This window comes from Equus caballus, chromosome 8, assembly GCF_041296265.1.
Source record: "Equus caballus isolate H_3958 breed thoroughbred chromosome 8, TB-T2T, whole genome shotgun sequence".
Lineage (NCBI taxonomy): Eukaryota > Metazoa > Chordata > Mammalia > Perissodactyla > Equidae > Equus > Equus caballus.
In genome coordinates, this window is record NC_091691.1 from 39635783 (window position 1) to 39663171 (window position 27389).

The 27389-nt window shown below is 41.9% G+C and overlaps 1 protein-coding gene across 1 annotated transcript in view; it reads right to left on the reverse strand.

Moving 5' to 3' along the window:
- Nucleotides 1–27389, reverse strand: part of L3MBTL4 (L3MBTL histone methyl-lysine binding protein 4) — a 306581-nt gene that overhangs the window by 212880 nt on the left and 66312 nt on the right. Inside the window, 1 exon segment of the mRNA XM_070221201.1 lies at nucleotides 13251–13342. Coding sequence (XP_070077302.1) covers nucleotides 13251–13342 — 92 coding nt within the window.

Below are 27389 nucleotides of genomic sequence, written 5' to 3' on the forward strand. Positions count from 1 at the left end.
AGTCAGATATGTGAAAGGAAGAGAAGGAAGTCTCAGTGACGCCACCACATTACTCAGCGATGGATATGGGAAGGAGCATGCGCAGAGAGTCAGAGACCGCCTCTCCCCTCCTCAGCCCCCACGCGCTCCTCACAATGTGAGCAGATTCCTGAGCTCGCAATGATCCCGGTGTTTAAAAATGCAGTACAGTTTTCACACAGCATGACCCTCGACTCGCGCCAAACACTTCGCCAAGCGCCCAACACATGCCAACTGTCGAATTCAGTGATGGAGGGTTGACCCGCTGTGCTGGGCTTACTGAGACAGGCTTTTCAGTAACTGTGACTAAACACATGTTTTGCCTTACTTGCTAAGTTTAGAAGATAACCCTAGAATAAGATGTGACTCTGCTGTGTCGCTGAATTTTCCCCGGCTGCCTGGCATTGTATAAAATTTGGTCAGAGATATTACATAAAAAGATTCCTCTCCTGTTCTAATGACTTCCTTTACAAAACAGGTCCACTGATATGAAAAAGAGAATGATGACTTCAAAAAAAATGATGGAGGGTGTTCTTGTCAATCTAAAAACACAAACTGCACATTAAAAAATGAAAACTTGCAAAACCATTATTTTTTTTACCCTGCTTTACAATTCCTTAGGACATAAAAGCTTTTAATGTTCAGCAAAATAGTCAAGTAAAGCAGCAATAAGGAGAATGTAGGATTATTCTAGGGGAACCACGTCTTGATGAAAGGGTCAGTAATGCAGAAGGAAAAGCGGTATGCTATTAGAAGCCATGTCCTCACTCTTTATGGCTTTCAAGCATTTGGTGATTATATAAGCAACATTAAATATGAAAAATTTTTGTGAAGGAATGATGCAAGTAAAATTGGGAGCATTCTACTGAATGCTCTAGGGTGGGTGAGATGCCGCAGAAGACATCCAGGAGCCACTCAGACAGAGTAGAGAGAGGCTACTGGCTGGTCAAAGGAGCTCTAACTTTGCATCTGCAGCCCCTCGGATGAGCAGCTCCTCGGTATCAGTCCTGTGAGCAAGTCCTGGAAGGAAAGCTCTGGATGTACAGATGCAGTGAGCTGTCAACCCAAAGCCCCATGGAAGGTGTCCTGCCATTTCTTAATTACAGTAATTTTATGTGTTGAAGTGAAACATCACTTTGCTAAAGAGAAAATTCTAATTTTTAATTTTTGGTTTGAAATAAATATCAAACAATGTATGAAAAGTAACATATAAGCCAAAGGTTCCTAGTTCCCAAATATGCTATACCATTTTCAGTTCTATAAGTTTATCATTTGCAGTGTTCATTAAATTTTAGGTTTGTGTGTATTTTTAATTTCTAGATTCTTGGTTGCTTAAAATGCAGAGTAAAATGAAAAAAAAAAATCCCCCATAATCTCTATATGGCTTCTTTCATAATGCAAATATATAATGTTTATTTTACATTAGAAAATATTTGATTCTATTTTCATTCCAGGGAGTCATTTAAGGATATATCTAAGGGACAAGTATTTTTTAATCTTTCTAATACCATGAAAGACAACTGAGCAAAACATCTACCACTGGGCTTGTCTTAAAGCAACATCTCGTGTTGCACTCACCCCCTTCCCACCCGACTCTGCCCCCAAGTGTGACAGCAGACTTCGGTGTGAGTAGGAGAAAGCGTCTGGGGAAGAATTTCAGCCTCTTCACACCGAATCCGGGTGCCTGCGGAGCCAGAGCAGCCCTGCGGGACCGAACCAAGGCCGTGGTGGTGCCTGGTCACAGGGCCATCTCCCCTCCAGGCTTCATCATCGTGGTCGCCAGTGCGGACTACGTCCCACAGGACTTTCCAAGGCCTAGCACTGTGCTCAGAATGTTCGAGACACTAAGTAAATCTTTATTCAGTGGCAACAGCAACACTGCCCTCTATGACCCTTCCTCAAGTAATATTTTCAGGCAGTCAGTTAATCACTCAAGTTTCCGTTAATCAGGCCCTGTAGGGGGATGTAGGGGCAGGACTATAATAATTGCATCTCATCCCCTCTGTACAAGGTGAAAATTGTTTCAGAGAAATCCTGAAAGGTCTCCTGCCCCATCCCGGATCTCCACTGGATATCCATATGCTGACGTTCACAAATCGACGGCCAGATACGACTCATAAACCAGGCTAGGATGCGAATCTGTTTCAATTTACTGTCAGGCCACTGAGTTATTTCACGACTTTTAGAAGTTAGTGTGTGTTTGTTGTAAAGGTCGGTAATTTTGCACTTAGTTTAGATACACGCTATCAGCATCTGCAGTGGATGACTAGGACCGCTCTGTCCATGACATCCCAACCGTGAACGGTCGTGAGTGAAGCCATCCAGCTACAAGGAGAAAATAATCTGCAAAGTTGTTCTGAGTTAGCAGTAGGCACCAAAAGAGCAAGTTTCAGAGCAAAGTCTGTAGATAAATTCTGCCCTCACACCTCCCTCCCAGGAGGGAGAGCGCACAGGAGAAGCACTTCGACAAGGAACATTTAAAACAGACAATATCATTAGGATTGTAAGTACATTTTGAAATGTACTATTTTTCCTTGATAAGTCTACAAGTAAATCTGTAATTAGGGACTTCTAAAATAGCTAATTTTTTTAACGCAATACGCTATAATTGTCTATTAAGTCGATGAGTACTCAGAGACTCTTAAAATTGCTGATTACTTGCTCGCTGTATTTTGGAAGAATAAGTACTAAAGATTCTTGATGAAATTCTCTTTAAAATCGAATGAAATTGAAAATGTTACCTGGCTAAGTTAACAACCTTTACTTTATGCTCAGAACGACATCTATTCATCATCATATTTATCATTCCAGACCTGGACTATAATCGCATTAACTCTTATTTGATAGTCTTGTGAATTTCCATCTCCGATGGAATAAAACTTGTCTAATTCCACAGGGTTCCAAATGTTCATTAAAGAGAGCTTTATTAATCATTCATTTCTTAACGTAGACTTAAGTATTTTCTCTCACTTAACAGGATAAACAGTGTACCAGCCATATGGTATATTTACACATCATTCAGTTACAGTTATACGTCTGCTGTGTAACGAACCAAATGGGATAAAAATTTAGCTATAACTTTCATCAAGTTATGTTCTATTATGCTTGTTTATGTTTAACATTTAAATAGATTAGCAATGTTCTCAAGGTCTTTAACAGAAATTATAAGGGCCATAGATATTATTATAGTTTGTACTATTATTTTATTAACACACACTTTAACTTCATAACAATGCTTCATTTAATTTACTTTGTAATCGAGCATCACAATTATTTCCAAATATAAATCAAACAGAAGCTAAAGAAAGAACAATGACAAAATTATTTAGACATGGAAGCCAGCTAAGAAATCTCCTTTTTCTGCCTGTCAACTCCTTATTTATGACAGTTTCCTTCGTTAGCAGTGGGGGGTGTTTTGGCCCGTGTCTCTCCTCCTAGGCCTGACTAGACTAATTCCACAGCTACTACTCAAGAATTCACACCATAAGGCTGCAGGTGAGAGCCCAGGCGGCCTCTAGAGATGCATGCTGTTGTAGCATGAGTGAATAACCAACTCTCATATAGAGCAATGAACACGCAGGTCAACGTTTATTGGAAGCCAGATATTGGAGGAATGCTGACAGACAGAACACTCTTCGTCCCTCCACTCAGAAAGTTTACAGTCTCATGGGAGCTACTGATAAAAAGCAAGCAAACAAGTAAAATAATTACATATTGTGATGTGCAGTATGGAGAAGAGGAAGTGGTGCAATGGGAAATCGTAGTGGCGCTGTTCTTTAGATAATGTGGCCAGGGAAGGCCTTTCTCAGAAGGGAATATTTGAGATGAATTCTAAAGGGCGAGAAAGAATCATCTGTTAGAAGAGCAGAAAGACCATTCTAGACAGAGAAGATAGCATATGCAAAGGCCCTGGGAAAGAATTTGTGTTCAAGAAATTGAAATAAAGGAGTGACCGGAGCAGATGAGAGGCGAAAGGAAGACGAGGAGTTCAGAGCTGTGTGTACTCACATTCCTTCTCTCTTCTTGCATATTCCCCTCTGCTCCGTTTCCCCCTCTTTAGGCTGTCATTGGAATGGGCATTTCTTTATGAACAGGGAGCCCCAAAATGAGGCTGGGGCCATGGGCAGCTATTTGCTTCTTTGGTATACTAAAGGGTGGCTCTACATCTCTGGGGGAAAAAAATCCCACATAGCTGCTTCCAAATGGTAGGCGGTGATGAGGCAACAGTGTCCAGCGGCCAAGTTAATGAGCCCAAGAACAGCACAATATGTGTGGGACACGGAAGTTCTTTTATTCCTCAGTAAGGAGGCACAGGGTCTCTGAAAAGGCTGGTGGGTGAGCAGAAGCCTGAGGTCAAGATATAAATGCCACAGAAAGAGAGCTTGGGGGACTAAAGCAAACAGCTGGGACCACACAACTTGGGGGAAGCATCTTGAGATACAAAGCCAGGGGAATCCTCCTCTTTACGGAAAGGTAAGGTCAGCCTTTGCCTAGACGCAGCTGCACGTCCTGTGAGATGCTGATTATCGCGAATGATGGGCAGATATGAGGTTGGGCTGCAATGTCATCTATTTCTATTTTTTGCCACTCTCTTGCCAGCATACCTCATGCAACACTGCTGATGCTGCAAAACAGAGGGTGCCGTCTCTTTCTCTCAGCCCTTCCATGGGCCTCTCCAAGCCTGGAGTCTCACACCAGCTGGGTCCCCCACTTTCCCACCTACAGAGGGGGCGGTGTGGAGGAGAGCCTTACATGATCAGGAAAGGACACGCTGTAGGGTTCAGGCAAGTCAGGAAGTACATTCTGACCAGGGCTGGAAACCCCCCTCTGTAAACCACTGCGTCTGACACCCCTGAACGGCAGGTCGCGGTCTGATACGCTAGAGGACTCCGCCCGTTTTATGTTCCCGACCCGCATCTGTGGTGACCCCCAAGGAGAAAGCAGTGCCTCGGGCTGGCCCAGACTCTCTGAGACTAGGGTCAAAGGCTTCCTCCTCCATCCACTTGCTTTTACACTCACGCTGAGGGCGCAGCCTTGCTCCCCTCAAGTCTGTGATGCGCGGTGTTCACGGCAGGAATGGGGACGCTGGCCTCCCCCTACAGGACGGTCGCCTGCACAGGGGCGCCCTCCCTGGGGCTGAGCAGCCCTTTGTGTCACTCCACACCCCAGCAGCTCTTATCATGGCATGTCGGTTCTTTGTCATTTCAGAAAGCGCTGCAGAAGTGCCTGGTGAGAAGCCTGTCGGTCCCCAAGCAGCACATCCAAGTCCGCATCCAATTTAAAAAACGACTCTTTTGTCTCTAGCTACATACACCCTATTAGAGGCACTGCGATCTCTCATATTTTTATTTTATTATTTCTATTCCTACCTGAAAACATTAACAAAGCCTTTCCACGCAATTGAATATTTTTCTGTTTAACTCTGATTTCTAATAGTGTTTAAAACAAGGGCTGAAGGAGCAGGGAGGGTGAAATAAGTATAGACGAATTATAGTTGTAAAACGTAGGAAAACAACCAGCAAATGGGACAGATATTCACTGCGGGGCGCTGCGCAGAGGACACAGGCTGAGCCATCCCGGTCCACCGTGTGAAGGAGGTCGTCCGCGGCGGGAGTCGGGGGCGGTGGCTGCAGGGGATCTGTGGTGTAAAAGCGAAGCCCCCCGTTCATTTGCTCCTTCATTCGTTCAGTGACTCTCTCTTGATTCCGAGCCTGCGTTGCTCTGTGGAGGTGGCATCGCACGTGCAGTGGAGGACCAGTAGCATCACGTCCCTGCCACGGTGGGAGAGGTATTCCAGCACGGAAGGAGGGACGAGATCGAAACAAATAAGCATATCATATCACGTCAGCCTGTGGGAACTGCCGTGAAGAAACACAACGGTGGCTAAGAGGCTAGAGAATGGTGGGGGCATTGTCTGTGGGCTGCTTGGGCAGAGAAGGCAGCTCTGGGAGGGGACATCTGAACAAGCCTTGGGAGCAGGTGGTGGCACAAAGCTCCAAGTCGAGGGAACAGCAGAGGCAAAAGTAAGGATGGTGTGCTGAGGATGTCACAAAGGCCAGTGTGGCAGGCACTGAGTGAGTGAAGACGAGAGTAAAAACTCTCCGGGGAGCTGCCAGGGGCGGATGTGGGGGGCCTCCAGGTGTGAGGAAGCGCTTTGGAACGATGCCTGTGTGAGACCGAAAGCCATCGGAGGATTCCTAGTATGAAAGTGGCAAGAAAAATGTAACTAACACAGCAGAAGACAGGACAGAGTACTGGAGGATAACAAGGTGGAGGGACGATTCATGTCCCCGAGGACAACAGGCAAAGTTTGGGAGAGGAGGTGACCGTTGACTGCAAAGGACTTCATCTCCTGCCCAAATGCTAGCAGGACCAGCACGAGGCACAGGGAACACGGACTCCGCCCAGAGGCAGAGGAGCTGTCGGCACAGACTAAGAGAAGAAGGTGGAGACGTGAGGAAAGCCCCACTGCCTACACCAGGGACAAGGGAATGGCACACCGTGCTTAATAGACAAGGCACAGATGAGAACTGGCTCCGTCCGTTTGATTTGACAACTAGAAAGCTACTGAACAACTTAGTCAGAATAATTTTATTTCACCGCTGGCATATTTATGTCTGTGATATTGTGATTTATAACAAGAAATATATACTTAGTCTTAGTCCCTGTCCTCGCACAGAGCTCTTAAAATCCTCAGAACTTCCTGTGGAGAGAGCACTTACGGGGCCTTTTGTTATGTTAGTGAGGTGACTTTTGGAAGGCTCCTAAGGACACTGGTTGCCAGGGGTGCCAACCCTGTGATAACAGGGCTAGAACTTTCAGCCCTGCCCATTGACCTCTGGGGAAATTGAGTTCAATGGCCAATGATTTCATCAATCACGCCCAGGAAAAGAAGCCTCCATAAAAACTCAAAAGGATGGGCTTTGGAGAGCTTCCAGGTTAGTGAATCAGAACGCACCCGCGTGCTCCCGTGCCCGGCCGTGTACTCCAAGGAGCCAGAAGCTTCTTGGTTCAGGACCTCACCTTAGCTAGCTCTTTGTAACTGGTTCCCCGAGTTCTGTGACCTGCTCTAGCAAACTAACTGAACCCAAGGAGGGCATCGTGAACCAGTTGGTCAGAAGCACAGATAACAACTTGGACTTGCGGTGGGCATCTGAAGTGGGGGGCGGGCTTGAGGGACCGAGCCCTTCCCCTGTGCAATCTGATGCTAACTCCAGGCATACAGTGCCAGAATGGAGCTGAATTACAGGACACGCAGCTGGTGTCGGAGAATTGCTTGGTGGGAGGAAAAACCCTTATGTTGCACTTGAATGCAGAACTGCAATGAGGTATTCAGATTTTTTTTTAAGGAACAGCAAAGTGTTTTAGTTCTCAGTTTAATGGGGCTTCTAGGGGCTGCTTGTCTTAAGTCTAAGTCAATAATTCTAAACGTTTTGAACTGTCCTAAATGCTATTCATTATTCGCTCAGAGATCAGCAACCACTTTACGGATAGAGCAATTATAACAAGTACCTAGGGAAAAAACATACTGGCTGTGTAAGTTTTAGGAAATAAAGTCAACTCTCAATTTTCTGGATCAATGAAGAGAAATGGTAGCATGGGGAGAAAATGTGCCTGCGCTCTTCACCCCAGCTCTGCCGTTGCCGAAGGGCTTCTGTGCGCCAGACACCCGAAAGCAGCCCTTAAGGTATTCAAGCCTGCAGGACCTGGGAGAAGTAACTCGCCCAGAGGCACAGTCCGTCAGAGCAGGATGGAAATTTAAATCGAAGCTTTCTAACTCCAAAGTTTATCATCTTGCTTCTCAAGCTTGGTTAATTTCCAAAGCAAGAGATATCAAACATCCCATTTTCCAATGGAGTAGGTAATCTGCTGGTAAATAATTAACAATATAGAAAAAGAAATGAGCTCTATTTAAAAAAATTTAACATCAAATGTGACTGGAGTTACTGTCTCCAAATGATGTGATTAAAAAAATTGTCAAAAAGGACTCTGGTAGATGACCGAGGTAGGCATGGTGTTTTAGTTCTGATATTTTTCTATCATTTTAAGGACATTCATGGATTGCAAAGTGGTAAATAAATAGCAAGCAATAGGATATATTGGAGTATATGAGGAAGCCATTTGGTGTAACACTAATTTGGCCTGACCTTGGTTTTCCGAAAGGGCCTGACAGGGCGTTGAGCATGCATTGTACATCTGCTTTAAGTATTTGCTATGTCCCAAAGGCAAGAACAAATGCCCTTAAGATAAAGATGCAACTTCCCCCACATGGCATTTCCTTAAGGATAAGCATCACTCCCTAGGCTAGGAACTGATTGCTGCGCTCACCTGTGACCACCCAACTCTGGACCACAGACCTGCTTCCTGCTGTGTCCATGGAGACAGCAGACCTACCACCTGTTGTGTGAATAGTTGTGCCGTGCCGGCTAGGCAATCCCATGACTGTTGTAAAAGGGACATTCCTATCATATGTGATGTATGCTCTTCATTCCAGGTATACAACCACTATGTACACCCCACTTCTTTGGTGCCCTTCCTTCCTCAGAGAAGGAAGGCCCCGGGGTAGGCTAGTCCTCAGATCTGGCTCATAATAAACTCACCCCAATTTTGATTTATAGATTGGTTATGGATTATTTGCATCGACAAAAGCACAACACAAAAGATCTTGACAACTTAGTAATGCTACATTTTAAGTATTTAATTTTGATCCGAAGTGTAGAAAAAGTCCACCAAGAAGGACTATAGATCAGATAAAACAAACTGTGCTCTCCTGATATGAGAAAAGGAGTGTCTAACCTGAAAGTGGGATACAGAGTGAACCGCAGTGGAGCAGCCACGGTAGGGATGTGGCTAGGAGGAACTGTCATCAGCGGGCCATGCAAGAGGGCTCCTTTCCCAGTTGAGTGGGAGCATTCAAGTTCTCACTCTCAGGAGGCTTTTCACAGTTACCTTTTTAAGAACTTATATGAGGCCTTAGTGACTGAATGTTATGAATTATTGGATATCATGATCTTCACCAAAATATACTGCACCCACATTTCTGCAGAAGCTTGCATCTATAGCATGTCCTATGTATTGGCTCAATTTCTGCAACGAGTGTAAACATATTGACTAAATAGCATTAGATAAATAAAAACAAACTAAAGGGACTACCACTCATCTTGGAAAACATAACATTTTAATGACTTCTAATAAAATTTGTATGAGAACCAATCAATTCTAATTTTGTTTTCACTTGTGCCATTTCCATCTCCATAGAGGCCGTCACTCTCCCTCCACTGGTCCAGGTCCCCTGTGCTCTTCTGATCCCAGCTCAGCACCATTCCAAGAGGCCCAGCTGGACCAGCCCTGTGGTTTTCTGCTTACTCATTAAAACCATATTAGCATCAACATTTAGTTTTTACTCATTCATTTACTCAGGCAGCTGTGTCATTTTATTCTATTTCATACATTTGTAAACTGCAGCTCCCTCAAACATAAATTGGAAAGTCACTGAAGAAAGAAAAAACTCATATATTAAATATACACTTTTCCTTCTTTTGTTTCCAAGGCATTTATTATAATACTGAGTTACAAATATATTGAAAAAGGGTCAAGGAAAAAGTTTCATAAAGGAAAACAGATGAGAATAATAGATTAAAAAACAGTCAACCTCATATTTTCTTTTGATCACTTTTATTTTCACAGAATACCAATACTAGGCAACCTGCTCTGATAGCTTTTGTAAAAATTCGCTAGGGTAAATCAATAAAATAGATAAAGTTCAAGTCAAGTTCTGTCCCCATAAAATGACAGCGTCGATTAGATGATCTTCAAGATTTTTTTCCAAGCCGTAACCTTTGAGTAGTCTTTGCAATGTATGATCAATAAAGCTATTATATTCTATGTAAAAAGTACTGAAGGCAATCTGAGTCATACAAATACAACGAAAGTAAAGCAATAGTGTGAAAAATATATCTGAAAGTTAAAGTATATGAAAATACCTTAAAATATATGCAAATTAATGTTGATGAGATGACTTCATCTGTTCATATATGATAAAATACTGTGTGTGGGTTTTATAGATCTACTTACAAGATGTAATTCCTTTGCTCTGATTATCAAAGATAGTGGACATTAAAAGTTTAGTTTGAACCATACGAGTAAATAACATCAACCTCTGACTTAAAATAGCACTTAGCAATAAAAGATGATTTGACATGGTTGGCTGTACAAATATCATCCGTCAAAGACAGGACAGGAGTCCAGAAAGTGGACTCCATGTGACGACAGCGCAGAACGCGTGCTCCCAGCAGCTCTTCATCACACACGCGTCTGACACCAGCCAAGGGGTGTGAATTTTCTGAAAGGAAGCTAAGCTATAGAGGCAGCTATAGAAAGGTGACGTATTGTCTTCAAAATCTTAGAAGGCCAACATTCAAGGCACTATGAGTAACTCTGTTTGGTATAAATGAAGGGTCCCGGGTGAAAAGTGGTGAAAGGGTCAGGCATGGAGGTGAGCACAGTACAGACTCGGAAGGGCCTTGTGTACATCCAAAGGAGTCTCAAGTCTGTAAGATACTGGGTAACAGTGAAGAGTTCTAAAAATGGAAAAAATGAGGCAATATTTGGGTTTCACACAGACTATTACAGGCAAGAAATGAGAAAAGACAGTCTTGAAGCTGTTTCAAGAGTCACTGCCAGACTGTCAAACTTTGTTTCGTTGGAGGACCTAGACCAATCATTTCTTTCTTCTTTCCAGCAGAAAAAGAATTCGGTGACAAATAAATTAACAGATAAATACCACAACAAATTTTGGAGGGCTAGTCCAGCTGGGCATCTTGGATTATATATGTGTGAGCGTGTGTATTTTTGCTTTCACAATAGGGGCATGGATGATAAATACAGAACCATATCATAAGCATATCTTACAGTCTAGGTATTTAAAAATTAACAAGACTAATGATGCAGATATGAATAATTATAAACTATAAGGTTAAACAAGCAACCTATAATAAGCCATATTAGTAATGATTAATCCAAATGAGTTTATAATGAGCAAGCACACAGTAATAGAATATCACGACCAACTGAAGACAGGCAATTACAAATTATCTTTCCTCTCAAATGATAGGGATTCCAATTATCCAAGTGTGAGTACACAAAACACAAATCTTATAATATTGCCAACATATGGAAGTCAAACTGAAGAAAAATCGAATTAAAATATTTGGAAAACTCTAGTCATATAATAGTTTTAGCACAATTTCAAATTTTGTAATCCTTAATAATTCACATGGTTTTATGCAAACATGAAAATCTATAGAATGCTACATCATTTCCTGATAGCTAACATTAATTGAGCACATACTATGGGTCAGGCAGTTTTTGAGGTGTTATGCATACATTTATCTCATTTCATTATTATACATTTATGAAATAGACACTAATAATATCTCCACTTTATAGACGAGGAAACAGCCACAGAGTCACACAGCTAAGCAAGCAGTAAAACTGAGATTCAAATCAAAGTATTCTGACTACAGATTTCACCTGTTTAACCACTAGGCAATGTTCCTCTAGAACTTGAACTTTTTAGATCCATTGTAGGCTCATCAGGAGGCTCTGTGCAACTCACTAGCATACTGAAGACCATATCCTGTGAATCATTTGGAACTACAATGAGAGCTCAAATAGCACAATGACATTGGGAGGGGGAAAGGGGGTCAAAGGTGGATTCTGGAGAAATTAAGAAAGAGAAGCCACCAAGACTTGGTGACTGGTCCTATCTGTGGGGGAGGAAACAGTAAGGAGGGAGTGGAGCCTAGAATGATGCTGCATGAGAAGAAGGGGCTTTGGCAGCGAGTGGGAACTACAGTAGAGAAGCAAGCTTGGCTTGCGATGGGTGGAGTTCAGGTTTGGTTCACAGGCTCAGGGTACAAGTGAGGCATTCAGATCGGAAGGCAGGCAGTAGCTTGACAAAGGAGCAGGAAATGGAGGAGGTGGAGTGAAGAGCAGTGCTGTCCCTGTGCCTGAAATGCTGATCCATCGCCAGCTCCACTGAGGCCATTCCTGCCTGAGACAGTCCCTGGGATGAGGGGCCGATGTGTGTGCGGGGAGGGAGGAGGTGGTTAACATAGAGTGAGAACTACTTCCCCGGCATGCTGGGGTGTGAAATTGGGGAGAATAAAAGGCGGGATCAAAGAAAACCACAGAGCACAAACGCTCACGCTTTTCTCCTGCCGTGGGACTGACCATGGTCTCCCTGCTTTACATTCTCTGTGCACAGACCCTGTGCTTGCCAACGCACTGTAAGCTTCACAAGGACCTGCACGTTATTGATCTTGTAGTTCTGAAGAACTCAGCACAATGTAAAAATGTTCATCGAGTTATTAAGTCAGGGATTCTCCTCACTTCTACAAGAAGCGAAGGAATTCTTTCAAAGATGCAGCTAGTCCTTTCAGATCTAAGGTTCAAGCATCGTTGGGCTGGCTCAATGCAAGACATCCTCACTGACAGAATAACATGCTGGCGTCATCCCAAGAAGCCAAAGTGGGGGCAACAGAAGCAGTGAGGGAACAGAACACACACAGGAACGGACAGTGCTTGCACATGTATTTGGAACCAGTTATCAGTCATGCAGCCTAAACTGATCAGAGGAGCCCCTAAAAGGACATTTTGGTTTGAGGTTCATTAGAATTTAGAGTGGTTAATTTCCTCCTTAACTTAAAGTAGCTAGAAAGACAGAAATAATGAAGCTACCAATAAAATATAGGGTTTTAAAAATTTTTACAACTAAAAAGTTTTTTTTTCAATTGCTGAAATTTAAAATATTTGTTTTTTGAAAAACATTTTGCAATCTACTCTATAAAACAAAATTAAGATGGGATATTTAAAAGAAGAATATTTCAGCTAAACGCATGGCCAAATTAGATACAGATTTAGACCTGACTCTGTTTTCCAAACTAAAATGTAAAAAGTGAAGATTCTGTTAGACAACACTATCAAAATAACTTCTTAATGATAATAACTTTTCATTTATATGAAGCATGCCCTTTGAGGCTTAATTGTAAATAATTGGCTTTCACTGCAGCTGTAGGGGTGGTTAATCAATTCACCTATCTGATATTTAGCTTTCAAATACTTATAATGACATGAAAATGCAGCATAAAAAAAGTAGGAATTCAGGCTAAGTATTTAAAAAACAACAATAAAGTGTAAAATACTCACGACATGGCGCTGCCAGTGGGTACCCTGTGACGTCACACCATCCAACTGGGTGAATGTCAGGGCTTTCGGCATCCATTCAACAGTCACATCTGTGGTCCCAGCCATCAAAATGAACCTGTTGAATAATCAGCGGTTAGTAATTAGTATTTCACTATCCTTGTATCAAAATATTGGAAAACAGATTTCTAAAATTGAGATTGGAATTTTATTAATTGCACTTTATAGCTGAAACAATATTTAAAATGTGTTATCAAACAGCCTTCCAATCTAGCCACCAAAGGCTATTGTACTGATTTTTCCAAGAAATTAAAGAAGCTGGTAAATCAATCTGTCAGGGAACGATGGGACTTGGAAGGGATGAGACCAATCCACTTTTCCAACTAAGAAATACCGTGACATGGTTGACAGGGTATGTCCTGTCCTGGGAGCCAGTGTAGGAACCGTGTCAGCATCATAAGTCACCAATTTGATATTAGTACAAGCCTTATACTGATGCAAAATGCACGAGTTAGAGAAAAAGGAAGGAATAAATTTCAAAATCCTGAAAAACGTGGGGAAATGGAGCCATTGGGACAATGGAAGCAAAGAGAGCAGACAAACTGTGCTACAAGGTTAGCACAGATTACCAGATTACAGCTGTCTTAGTAGCTATCAGAGGACAAAGTGCGAGCTGTCAGGAAATCTGAGGAAGCCAGCAGGACTCCTGGTTCTCACTGTTCTGCATCTTAACTAACACACACACACATTGACACACACACGACACATGTATACATACAGGCCTGAGAAAAGTTAAAATAAAGCCCAAATTCTGAAACAAAAATCAAATACTTATTTCTGAAACTAATCAAATCTCTTAGAAGATTCATATCAGGATGAAAGAATCAAATTTATTTGTGCAGACAAAAAAATAAGAATGACAATATTTCATTATTATATAACCTACTTTCTACTTCTATCAATTAAAAGAAGAATCTTTCCTTTTCAATGTTGAACTCATAATTTTTTAAAATTCATACTTTGAATAAAAAGAGCAAAATGTCTAGCATTATAAAAAACCAAGTGAACTATAAGTTTATTATGCAGGGCATAATAAGCCAAAAAATGCTAAATTGTGTGTACTAAGTTCCAAATAAAGTCTCAATATTTTTTCTCAAGATCCATCTTTGTAAGCCAGTGTGGTTCTCAGACCTGCAGCATCAGTATCACCTGCACACATGTTAGAAATGCACGTTCTTGGGTCCCAACTCAATCCTACTGAATCAGAAATGCTAAAGGGCAGGGCCTAACAACCTGTGTGTGAACGAGTCCTCCAGATGAATAGGATACATGCTAAAGTTTGAGAACCAGTGATCATAGAAATAACTTTCCAAAGAATATTTCTACCAGATTTAGGCTTCTGGATACGACAGAGTGTCCTTTCACGATAATAACTATAAAACTAGACAAAATATATGAAGTGACTGTTTTTAGACACTGGACAAAAGGCAGAACAGAAATGTAATCCCTAAGTACACGCAGACGAGCCCTGAGTGTCAGCCTGGAGAGTTTCCTGACAGCAGCACAGGGAGGAGAAACGTGAAGCAAGCACGTCGTGTTGAGGGACACAGGCTGGGAACTGGAGGACAGAGTACTGGAGAAGAGCTACACAGGAGGGGCCCAGAAGTCTGTGGCAGTTATTCACAAGACCCTGGGCAAGGGCGAGATTGCATGTGTGTAAGATGAGACTTGGTGAAGCCAAGCGGAGAGCAGCTGATAGACAGCTGAGAGTAAAACAAAGATACTGGAGGTCACACGTTACTGGGAGAAGAGAGTGGAGAGATCTTAATAAGACCTTGAGAATTTGACTGCATTGCCAAAAAGGCCACAATTTTAGAGTAAGAACCAAGCCCCAGAGTAAGGGCTACTCTAGACCAGCCCTAAAAAAAGGCTAAAATCAAGCCATGACAAGGTTAAACAAAACTACCAGTAATTAATGGAAAGAATAAACTCCACCCTTTCTAAAGGAAGACAATTACTCTTGACTCTCTACACCAAATCACTCAACGTCAAACACAGAATAAAAACTTATTAGACATGAAAATAAGCAGGTGAATGTGAAAAACTGAGCCATACTCCATTTTTTAAAAAGCAGTCAATAGAATGAGACCCTGAGATGACTCAGATATTATAATTAGCAGACAAGGACTTTAAAGTAGCTATTAAGATGTGTCAAAGGACATAAAAAACGGTCTTGATGAGTGAACAGATAGGGAATCTCAGCGGTGAAATAGAAATAATAAAAGAGAAACAAATGGAAGTTCTAGGGCTGAGAAGCAAACTATCTGAAATTTGAAAAGTTTCTGAATGGGCTTCATAACAGATAGAACTGGCAGAAACACGGGCAAATGAGAATGAAAATGGATTCATTCAGATTATTGATCTAAAGTACATATAATAAAATTTAAATATATATAATATATATATATATAAAATATATAATAAGATTTAAAAAAATGACCAGAGCCTCAGGTACTTGTGAGATAATATCAACTAGCCTAATACACATGTATTTGGACTCCAGAAGGAGAAGAGAGAGAGAGTGGAGCAGGAATAGTGATCAAATGAAACAAAAGTTGAAGGAATGTCAAAAAAACTTTGCATTTTGGCCAAAGATGCCAATTTGTAAGCTTAAGAAAAACATCAAGACCCAAGTATAATTGATACAAAAAAAAGTCAAAACTAGGTAAATCGTAGTCAAACGACTGAAAGTGGAAGACAAAGGAAAAAATCTTGGAAGCAGGCGGAGAAATACAACAGATTACACATATAGGAACCGTGATAGTAATGTTGGCCAACTTCCCATCAGAAATAGTGGAGGCAAGAAGACAATAAAATGACATGTTTAAAGTACTTAGAGAAAAAAATTGTCAACTTAGAATTTTATATCTCCCAAACATATCCTTCAAAAAGGGGTAAAATAAAGGAATTTTCAGATAGACAAAAACCGAGAAAGTAATCACCCACAGATTTGCACTACAAGAAATACTACAGCGAGTATTTCAGGCTGAATGTTAAATATTACCTGATGGAACAACAATTTTGAAAATAAAAATGAGCAAAGTTGGAGAACCTATTCTATCTGATTTCTACAATTACTACAAAGCCACAGTTATTAAGGCAGTGTTGTATTGGCTTAACAATAAGCAAATATATTTTTGGAACAGGATAGTGTACATGAATTGACTCAGATATACATGGTCAAGTGATTGTCAACAAATAGGACAAGGACATCCAATGGAGAAAAGGCAGTCTTTTCAACAAATGGTGCTGGATCAGCTGGATATCCACATGTAAAACAATGAACCAGCTGACCTCCAGCTCACATCCCACATACAAATTAATTTGAAATGGACCATAGACCCAAACATAAAAGCTAAAACTATCAAACTCAAGAAGAAAACTTCAGAAAATATCTTCATGATATTGGGATATTCAAGGATTTCTTAACATACAGAGAGTGCTACTCATAGAAAATAAACTGATAAATTCAATTTTTATCATAATCAAAAACTTCTGTTCTTCAAAATCATCATTAATAAACAGGAAAAGCAAGCCACATTTATAATGCATTTATCTGACAGAAGACTTGACAATTCAATAAATAATGGGCAAAAGATTTGATAGACTCTTTGACAAAAGAAATTTCATGAATGGTCAACGTGAAAATGAAAAAATTCTCACCATCACCATTCATTAGATAAACCAGAATGAAACACTACTACACACCCGCTCACATGACCTAAATTAAGTGACAGGACAGCAGGAATTCTTGGTGAGGCTGTGGAACTTTCAGAACAGTCATACGATGTCACTGGCAACAATCACTTTAGAAAATGTTCTGCTCCTTTATTATAAATGTAAACATGTGCCTGGTCCGTGTAATTCCACCCATAGGAGATGCAAATACAAAGCTGTGTCAACAAGTGTTCCTTGCAGTTTTATTCAATAACAGCCAAAACCTGAAAACCCCAGTGTCCAAGAAGAGAATATCTACTCACAAACAAGTGTGGTACATGCACAAAAGGAATGCTAGTCACCAATAAAAAGTGATAAACTGTTTATACACACAGAACATGCATCAATCAAGCAGAAATCATGTTGAGCCAAAGAGGGCAGACACAAAAGAACTCATGTGGAATGCTTCCATTTCTATGAAGTTTGACAACAGGCAGAGAAACCAGACCTGGAACTGTCTGCGAGGGAGCAGGGGGCAGGCCTGACTACAAAGGTGGTGGTTATATAGAACACACAGTTTTCAAAACTCTTCAAAATGCACACATAAAATCTGTGCATTTTATCATTTGTAAATTATATCTCACTCAAGTTAACTTATTCAAAATAGTTCTACATTCAGCTGCTGTCCTATAGTGCTATTCTGATCTTTCACTATATTTTGTTTATTGTGACATGTCAGCACTCGAGACATAGCCAAACCTCATAATGCTGTCTGTACCAGATAACTAAAGATTCCAGGTGGGAAAAGGCAAGATCGGCATTCCTTTCCAGAATGAGGCCTGCTGCCCTGGATTTATCAACTGAAAGAAGTGTATGTAAATGTGTATCGTGGGGTGAAGAGGAAATGGAAAAATTTCTCAAGCTGGAGTATTTCAATCAATCTTATTTCAATGTCCTCCCCTTTGAAGTCTGCAGTGCAAACGTTTATGTTTCAAAAGCACAAAACAGACAAGGCAAACCCTCCAGCCAGATTCTGCCTCAAGCGGTATGGCCTTGCTATTTCGGTTATTCTACCCGGACCTGGGCATCCTACTGTGGAATTTAAGTCTAAAACTGAAAAAATAAAATGGTAATATCTTTAAAAAAATTGTTTTGAAAGCAGATATGTTTTTACATACTGTAGTCAATGTTCTCCCCTTATGTTCATTGAGCAACGTTAAATGATCCTTTCCCCAAGGCTGTATATAATCACTCCACAGCGCTCTGATGTGCTACGAAAGCATGAGAAGTGAACACAGCCCCTGCTGACCCAGCGCTCTGATGCCCATCTCTGCCGCGGCTGTCTCAGCTCAGAAGACACAACCAGAATCTGTACTACAGACATCCTCCTGACAGGTATTGTCATAGCTTTGGATCTTCATAACTCTGAGATGAAAATCCAATTTTAAGAATTCTAACTCGATGGTCAAGTTAAGAGAGGAGATTGCCATTTTAAGAATAATTACAAAGAGTCCTTTTGTCAAGCAAATACTCACTATGAAAACTACATCATCTCCAGCACTGTATTTCACACATTTATGATTCTTCACATATTTGGGTTTGCATAAAGCTGAGTAAACATATAGACCCTCTTGCTTATATTTTGATAAACTAGAAAACAAAGGTCAGATAATTGAATCCACCACTGACTCAAGTTCTTACTCTAATGGGCAGCGATGCCTCCTGACCGTATCAACATCATATGCATTAGTTATTAATGATCGGCAAAGCAAAGTGGACATTTAAGACCTAGATCGGCATATAAAAACCAAGGACAAACTCCTGAGTGTGAACCAAAGCTGCCAGTTCTCTGGACTGACAGCGCCTTGCGTCGCCTTATCACTCACTGCTCAGCGCCCACACCAGGGACTTTCCCTCAGGCCTGGAGCTTTGCCAGAGTGCCTCAGCCTTCTCCCCGCCTCCATGGTTCTCAGCACCTCGGCTCACACACTGCCAGCCCTCAGAAACCATCAGCTGAACAACATGCACGATGGCCATCCTCACTCCTTGCTGTTCCTTTGGGCAGCTGGAGAATAAGCAGTTATTGATCTGGGAGTGCTGGAGCTATGTTTAATGCTTAACCACGACAATTTTATTAGCCCAAGTGATTATTATACTTGTTTGCTCCTGCTATATGGTTTTTAAATTTTCAATTTCCATTTTAACAGGCTTATTGGATATGTGTATTTTATTGTCAGAGGCCTCAAATCTATTTTAAAGGCTTATGGTGAACAAATGATAAGCATACATATGATGTTAACTTTTTTAGAAAGAGGCTCTACTGTATCTGAAAATCTTTAATTGTGCACATTTTCAGTCCGCTAGTCTTAGTCTTAAAGTTCATTCTACAAAGAACCGAGTTGTCATATACTATCCTGATATCTATTAGTCATAACTATTGGTATCAATAATACGGTAAGTCTTACTCCTTTGATGCAGGGCTGTTGTGCGATGGCGTGAGGGATGCAGCAAGGTGCTGAGGCCAGACACCCGTGCCGCTGCAGGACGGGAAGGCCGTCTCACGCCTCCACAGAACACCACCAAACCCAGGGGCAGGAGTGCCGGGCACGGCAGAGGGCTCACTTGTATTGTGTGCTTACACATTCCAGGCATAGTTGTAAAATAGACATATTCTCACTTCGTGTCCTCAACATGTTGTGGTCGTAGACGATGAAAAAGAACCTCAGAGAGCTCATGAGGTTTTCCAAGATCTCACAGCCAGTAAGAGACGAAACCAGACTCAAGCTGAGAACAGTTTACTGAGAGAATCATACAAGAACTTAAGTTGTGAGGCTATTTGGGACTACCATGCCTAAGACTCTATTGTCACAGAGGCAAATTACATTTTTAAAATATAAACAAGCATTTTCAGAATGAAAATAAAATAACATGGAATCATAACAGGGCTGCAGCCTAGAACTACCTACACTCACACGCATTTATCATTAATTCCACGTTGAGCCACTCTGCTCACATGTCCATCCAGGCAAGAACACGGCGGGAGGGAAGATGAAGGAAAGGAATTATAACAGAAAAGCATATATACCTCCAAATTTTACTCTCACATATTATCTCCATTTTAAATAAGAGCCTACTAAGATACACAGGGGTTAAGAAATGTGCCCGAAATTTTTTTCAGGCACTGTGACTTGAAAACCCTCGCCCTCCCAGGCCACGAGCCTGGGCTACTGTTGGTAGTTTTGGAACCGGGCCCCTGCGTTCCTCCCCGCTCCCCCACCCACTCTCAGTGCAGTATCTCAATTCTCTTTCCCTGCTCATCGCTCCCTAAAACCATCGGCTGGTTCATAACACAATTACTTCCACCTTCCATCCAGTCCACACCTATAACAGGGATGGTAGAAAAAGATTAATCATTGCATGGGAAAATTAACAGTTTCACTATAGCTCTTCTAAACTGTTTTTCATTTTTCAAGGCCACTGCCCAAATTCATCCTATTTCTTGGCAGTGGTTTTCAACACTTATTAAGCAAAATACCAGTCACCCTGCCGCCACCAGGACTCTAATTCAGCTGGCAGCGGTCAGAAATGATTCCTAGAAATGACCTTCTGTTTTTCTTTTTTCGCTGAGGAAGAACTGGCCCTGAGCTAACATTTGTTACCAATCTTTCCTCTTTTCTTTGCTTGAGGAAGATTCGCTCTGAGCTAACATCTGTGGCAATCTTCCCCTGTCTTTTATGTGGGACGCAGCTACAGCATGCTGTAGGTCCGAGCCCAGGATCTGAACCTTTGAACCCCGAGCCACCAAAGTGGAGCATGCCGAACTTTAACCACTATGCCACACGGCTGGCCCTGAAATCACATTTTTTTAAACACAGTTCCTAGATCATTCTGCTGAAGGTGATTTTTGGACAAAGATTTTTGTAATGCCTCTTTAGGGTATCGCCACAGCAGTGAGGTGGTTAAGCAACTGAGCGTACCATCAAACTCACAGCTTTATCTAAAACAGTCAAGAAGAACTTAAGACAATGAGCCCAAGAGATGCAAAGGGCCTTCAACTCTAAATGTTTCCATTTGTGACAGATATGTCTACGTAAGTTTCCATTGTTCTATTTCTATGGTTACTGTTATAACAAATACAATTGGTTTTTCCCATGAGATACATTTTCCCCATAATACTTCCACAAGAAATATAAATGCCAAATTTCTCCTAGAATCCCCAGGGCTTTACTTCTTGTTGAGAAATTTTTAAATATTTCATCAGAGTTAGGCATAATAACAGCCGCATTCAGGGCTCCACGGTTCCACGTCTGTGGGTAATATCTTAGGAGGAAACACCTCCCTCATAAGCAGTGTGAGGACAAGCAACCTCAAAATCCATTTATGGTTGTAACTAGGGTGAACACCTTCATGAGCTCTGCCCTGGCTTCACGAAGCCTTCAGCTCTGCCGCGGCGCACCACACACCTTGCTAAGGGGAGGGCCACCTCCTTCCTGGTCTGCACCGGCCTGCTGCCCTCCTCTTCCGTTTAGGACACTGGCCCAGGTGGTGGACAGTGTCTCATCAAGTGCTCTCAATTTGTCCTGACATTCCGAATTTCCACTTTGGATCCTGTATCAAATCATCAAGGTTCTGCTACTAAATCACACATTATTTATGCTCATTATTTATAAACCATCAGCTCAAAAAGGACTTGAGCTGCTTACAGTAAAAGGAGATAGGATTTCTAAATAAAGAGAGTAGGACGTGAGGCATGTGAAAGAGAAGAAAAGTTGGTTATATCCCGAGGGACTACATAATTTATGGTCCAAATGGGACATTTTTGAGAGCAAGAGGGAGCACTATTAACATCTACAAAATTACAGCTGGCATAATTCAGGACTACCCCAGCTAAGCCAAGATATATAATTACTCTTAGTAGTCTAAGGATGATTGCTAAAAATAAATAATTCCCAGAAAACCAATGGCAAAGGGGAGCTATTACACAATTCTGATTATGATATGGGAAAACAACACCAGTTACTCTGAAGTTCCAAATTTTCCACTGATAGGAATTTATTGCACAGATATTTATATAAGGAACGTTGAATAACACAATGGGCAGCATGATGCTGTGCGTGAATAATGATTTACGTAGCTACGTAATAGCTACCCGGGTAGAATCAGCAAAATGGGAATGCATATACAAACACACACAGGAGTACTTACGAGCTGAATGGATCACAAGCAATATTTCTGAAAGTTTTGAAGCCATGGGTAGGTTACATATCTTTCCCAGCCATTCTTATAATTTACCTATTAGTACAACGTTAATTTTATTGGTAGCAAATTCTAAATTAGTCATATAAACGGTTTTTGCTCACTCAAGAATCTTTCAATCCTACCGATTCTGCTCTTACATCAGTTATAGTATTTTGACTATCGACAACAGAAGCTGTGTCTTCTGTTTTTGACAGATTTTATTTTTTTAGAGCACTGTTAGGTTCACAACAAAATCAGTGGAAGGTACAGAGAGTTCCCATGGACCCCCTGCCCCAGATGCCCAGCCTCCCCCACCAGAGCGGTGCATATGTTACAACTGACGAACCCACACTGACACATCGAAATAAGCCAGAGTCCATAGTTTACATTAGGCATCACTCTTGGTGTGGTACGTTCTATGGGTTTGGACAAATGTATAATGACATATATCTACCATCATAGTATCACACAGGGTATTTTCACTGCCCTAAAAACCCTCTGTGCTCTGCCTGTTCATCCCTCCCCACCTTCTTCCCCCCCAATCCTCGGCAACCACTAATCGTTTTACAGTCTCCATAGTTTTCCCTTTTCCAGAATGTCATATAGTTGGAGTCACACAGTATGCAGCATTTTCAGACTGGCTTTTTTACTTACTAATATGCATTTAAGGTTCCTCCAAGTCTTTTCATAAGCTTGACAGCTCATTACTTTTTAGCGTTGAACAATATTCCATTGTCTGGATATACCACAGTTTATCCATTCACCTACTGAAGCACATCTTAACAAGTATGTGCCTAACAATGGAGCATCAACTCTATGAGGCAAAAACTGACAGAAAGGCAAGGAGAGACAGATGAATCACTGCCACAACTGGAGACCACAACACCTCTCTCTAAGAAACAGACAGATCCAGCAGGCAGAAAATCAGTAAGGATAGCAGCTGGATTCCACAAGACCATCAGTCACCTGGATAGACTATTTCATCCAACAACGGCAGAATACACATTCTTCTCAAGCTCACATGGAACGTCCACCAAGACAGACCACGTTCTGGGATATAAAACACCCCTTAACAAATTTAAAAGAACAGAAATCATACAAACTCTCCTTTCATACCACAATGGAATTAAACTAGAATCAAAACCAGAAATGGTTCCTTTTGCCCTCCCCCTGCTGGATGTGAGGGGATTTTTCTCCGATACTCACTGTGGTTGAGCTCCTGGTCAAACCTGGTCCAGCGACTAGAGAGAAATCTCACAACATTGTGGGGCTCCCTATGATTGGATCCTCTGGAGTTTCTAACTCTGAATTGTCCACACCGAGCCTCCAGCAATTTGTCAATTACAGTGCGGGTTCTCCTGCCCCAGCCCTGTCCCCATGGTGGTTTCTGCTCGTGAATCTCTGATCCAGTGAGTTGTCATTCTCTGTATTTGCCTGTCCATCTCTCCAATCTTGGGGCAGCACTTTGCCTTGTGTCCTCCTCTCACTTTCAGACCCAAGAAGAGTTGTTGATTTTTCAGTCTTTTCAGTTTTTCACCTGTTGGTAGGATGAAATGGCGACTTCCAAGCTCCTGACACGCAGAACTGGAAACCGGAAGTTTCTTCTGGTTTTCTTGTCTCCAGGACCAGATAGCATCTGAAGCATATTTGTTGAGGCATTTTAACCCTCTATGTGTTGAACAAATGAACACACAAGCAAATGCATGAATTCAAATATGCCCGTTTAAATGATGTCACATTATCAGACATATCTAAAGGACCCATTTAAATTCAATAGAAACTTATCAATTTATCGTTTATTTTACAGACCTATCTTCTGAACCACCAACACTTTTTCTTTCAAGTAGCACAATATTCAAAAATGTGAAAGTGACTGGAATTCTTTTAAACGATTTATTCCTCTATAATACAAAAATTGACACACGTTCCTCTTGGTTATAATGACTAATGTCTTGCGGGTAAACAAAAACTTTGATCTAACTGAAACTGTGATCTCTCCATACGGAGAGGATGGATGGCGCCGATGGTGCGTGTATGGGGAGGTGGCGGGGAGGAAAGAGAGCTCCATCCACTGGGTGAGAATCCCGCAGAACAGTCAGGGAGGTGCAAAACAAGCCTAGGTTTAGAGTCAGGGGGATAAACACCGTAACAATTAGCTAAAATAAATGGAAGTGGCTGCCTCTGCAGAGGCAAAATGTGGGAGAAGGGGGTCTCAGGGCAAGAGTTCTACAACAAAATTCGTAGAATTTCCTTTGGAGGACAGGTGGAGGAGGCTGAGGCGCCTGTGCCTGGCCTCCTTCCCCCCTGGACGGCAGGGTGGCTGTTTGCTACCTTAGGCTGAGCTCCTGTCCTGGGGCCTTCTCCTGCAGCTCCCCTTGCGAATGCTGGTAAGAAGGGAAACAAACGTAAAGACACTTTTTGGTAATTCTGGTGTGGGGACGGGAGATACAGTGGAGCCTCCTCAGGCAGCGGGCGCGGTTAGGACCGCAGAAACCTGGGCGCACGTCACGGGGAAGCCCCTGCAGAGAGCGACTGAAGATGGCAGGAAAAAATAGAGTGGAAGCGGGATAGACAAGAGAAACAGTCTCGGAAAGAGAAGCGGCAATTGTCAATTATCAATCAATGCGGTAAAGCCCGAGGGATGAGATGTTGAGGGATGAAGACAAGATGGCCTCTCGTTTCTCAGGCAAATGGGAGGCAAATCATCTGTTGAGGCAGAGGGTCGCACGGATCAGAAAGGCATGTGGGATAGCGAATTATGACTTGATAAAAGCATTATTCTTTCAGTTCTTTTCTTCGGCGGTGGATACAGGTCTGAAGAAGGTCAGGGTGTGTCTAGACCTGTGCACCTACCTGTGCCCCCCTGTGCTCTGGACATGGGGGCCTGGGGGAGGCTGCAGACCTGAGAGCTGGGGAGGGCAGGGTGGGGCTGGGGGCTGGGAGAGACTGCAGAGCAAAAAGCAAGCGGCAGAGCTAAACAGATGGAAGGCTCTGCTCAGAAACTGTGATTCCAGAGTTTAAAACCTTAAAGATGGAGATGCGTGTGATGCCCAAGGCCAAAAATGTGGAGATGGGGGCCAGGGGCAGATGGCAGCACAGTGCTTGAGATCTCAGCATCAACAATCTTTGCCTTCTCTGCTCCAACCTGGGTTACAGATGGTGTGGGTAAAAGCAGGAGCCCATTTAGAAAACTGACATTACCATCTATTCATACTCAAGAGTAAAGGCTTAAAAGACCTAAATGCTTGTTTTTAGCAAATATATTTGAGGTGCCATTTTTTTTAATGGTTTGTTTAGTCGCTTTTTACAAAAAACAAGAAAATCTTGTATTTCACTCCAACATTACTCAATTCAAAAGTTTTCATCTAAAAAGTTAAATCATAATTAATAAAGATCTTGACTCTATTTCAACAATAGTATCTATGTTTAGTAGGTTTCATTTACATAATGATTATATTCATGCCCTATGAAGTACAGCGGGTCATTAAAATAAGTGTATACTGCTTCTAAGGAACAAGGGGATTGAGCTCAAAACTGTGTTATGAATTTAAAATTCTGTTTAAATTGCTCATATTTACATGTACCGCACCCTCTGAAACAGGTAATTCATCAGTTGACTGCAGTAGCCTTCTCTTCTTTTCATGCGTAAGTGAGTAATTATCTCAACCAGAACACTGCGTTTTGAAAATGGATTGAATTTCTAGAGAAAATAAATAATGTTCAAGCCAGTGAATAACTTTCAAGCAACAGAGGAGAATGAATGTTTGTAATTAACATGTTTGCTCATGTTTTCCTACATTTTGGTTGGTAACGCAATATTGGAAGTCTAGATTATTTCTGTTGAAAATGTATTTGTTGCCCACAGGGCTCTTGGTACAGACAAAATTTTAAAAACCCAACTATTCACAACCTGGCTTTTGCCCTCTAAAACTGTGCACGCCATGGCCGCTAAACATAATGTAAGTTAGCAGTATCATACAAAGATAAAGCTACTTTTCTACTTTATTTTAGACAGAAGGCAAAACAATCATTATTGTCTAGGCAGAAATTATTTCCAGTATTTCGATACACATGTTCCTGAATATTTATGCTCATCCATTTATTCCCCGCCTTCCTCTCACTATTCTACCTCAGAAGCCTAAGGCCTGGAATCTGAAATCAGCAACTATGGGCCTTTGCACAGATCAGACACCAGTCCCACTTCCCTCCACACAGATCATACACGAAGGGATTAAGAACTAATTCATTATATTTAATCACATGTATAATTATATACATATATATATATATATATATATATATATATATATATATATATATATATATTTGGGGTTTTTTTTGAGGAAGATTAGCCCTGAGCTAACATCTGTCACCAATCCTCATCTTTTTTGCTGAGGAAGACTGGTCCTGAGCTAACATCCGTGCCCATCTTCCTCTACTTTATATGTGGGATGCCCGCCACAGCATGGCTTGACAGGCAGTGCACAGGTCCACACCTGGGATCTGAATCAGCGAACCCTAGGCCACCAAAGCAGGATGTGTGAACTTAACTGCTGTGCCACTGGGCTGGCCCCAGCTGACTCGTTCTTTTTCATATTTTCCAATTCTTCGTTGACGTTCTCAGTGTGTTCATCCATTCTTCTCCCAAGATCAGTGAGCATCCTTATGACTCTTTGTTTGAACTCTTCGTCAGGTAGACTGCTTATTTCTGTTTCATTTAGTCCTTTTTCTGGGGTTTTGTCCTCTTCCCTTGCTCGGAACATATTCCTTTGCCTCCTCATTATGCCTCCTTCTCTGTGCTTCTTTCTTTGTACTAGGTGAGTCGGCTATGTCTCCTGATCTTGGAGAAGTGGCCTTATGTACGAGGTGCCTTTTGAGGCCCAGCAGTGTGCTTCCCTCTCGTCACCAGTCCAGAAGATCTAGGAGTGACCCCTTTGTGGGCTACCTGTGTCCTTCTGCTGTGGCAGGGTTGCTCCCACTGCAGGTACCCAGGGAGTCTAGTCTTTCCTTCCCCGGCCAGCTGTTTGTAAATCAGGTTTGGGAGCCCCTGCACCGTTGGCTACAAGGTCTAATAACACAGTCCTGTTGCAGTTTTCCTGATAACTGAGTTGGTACCCTGTGTGGCTGGTTGCTAGGCTCAGGGGCTTATGGTTTCTCTAGGCCCCAGGCCTGCAAGGCTGTTGTCAGCTCTCTTAGGATTGCAGCTGAGT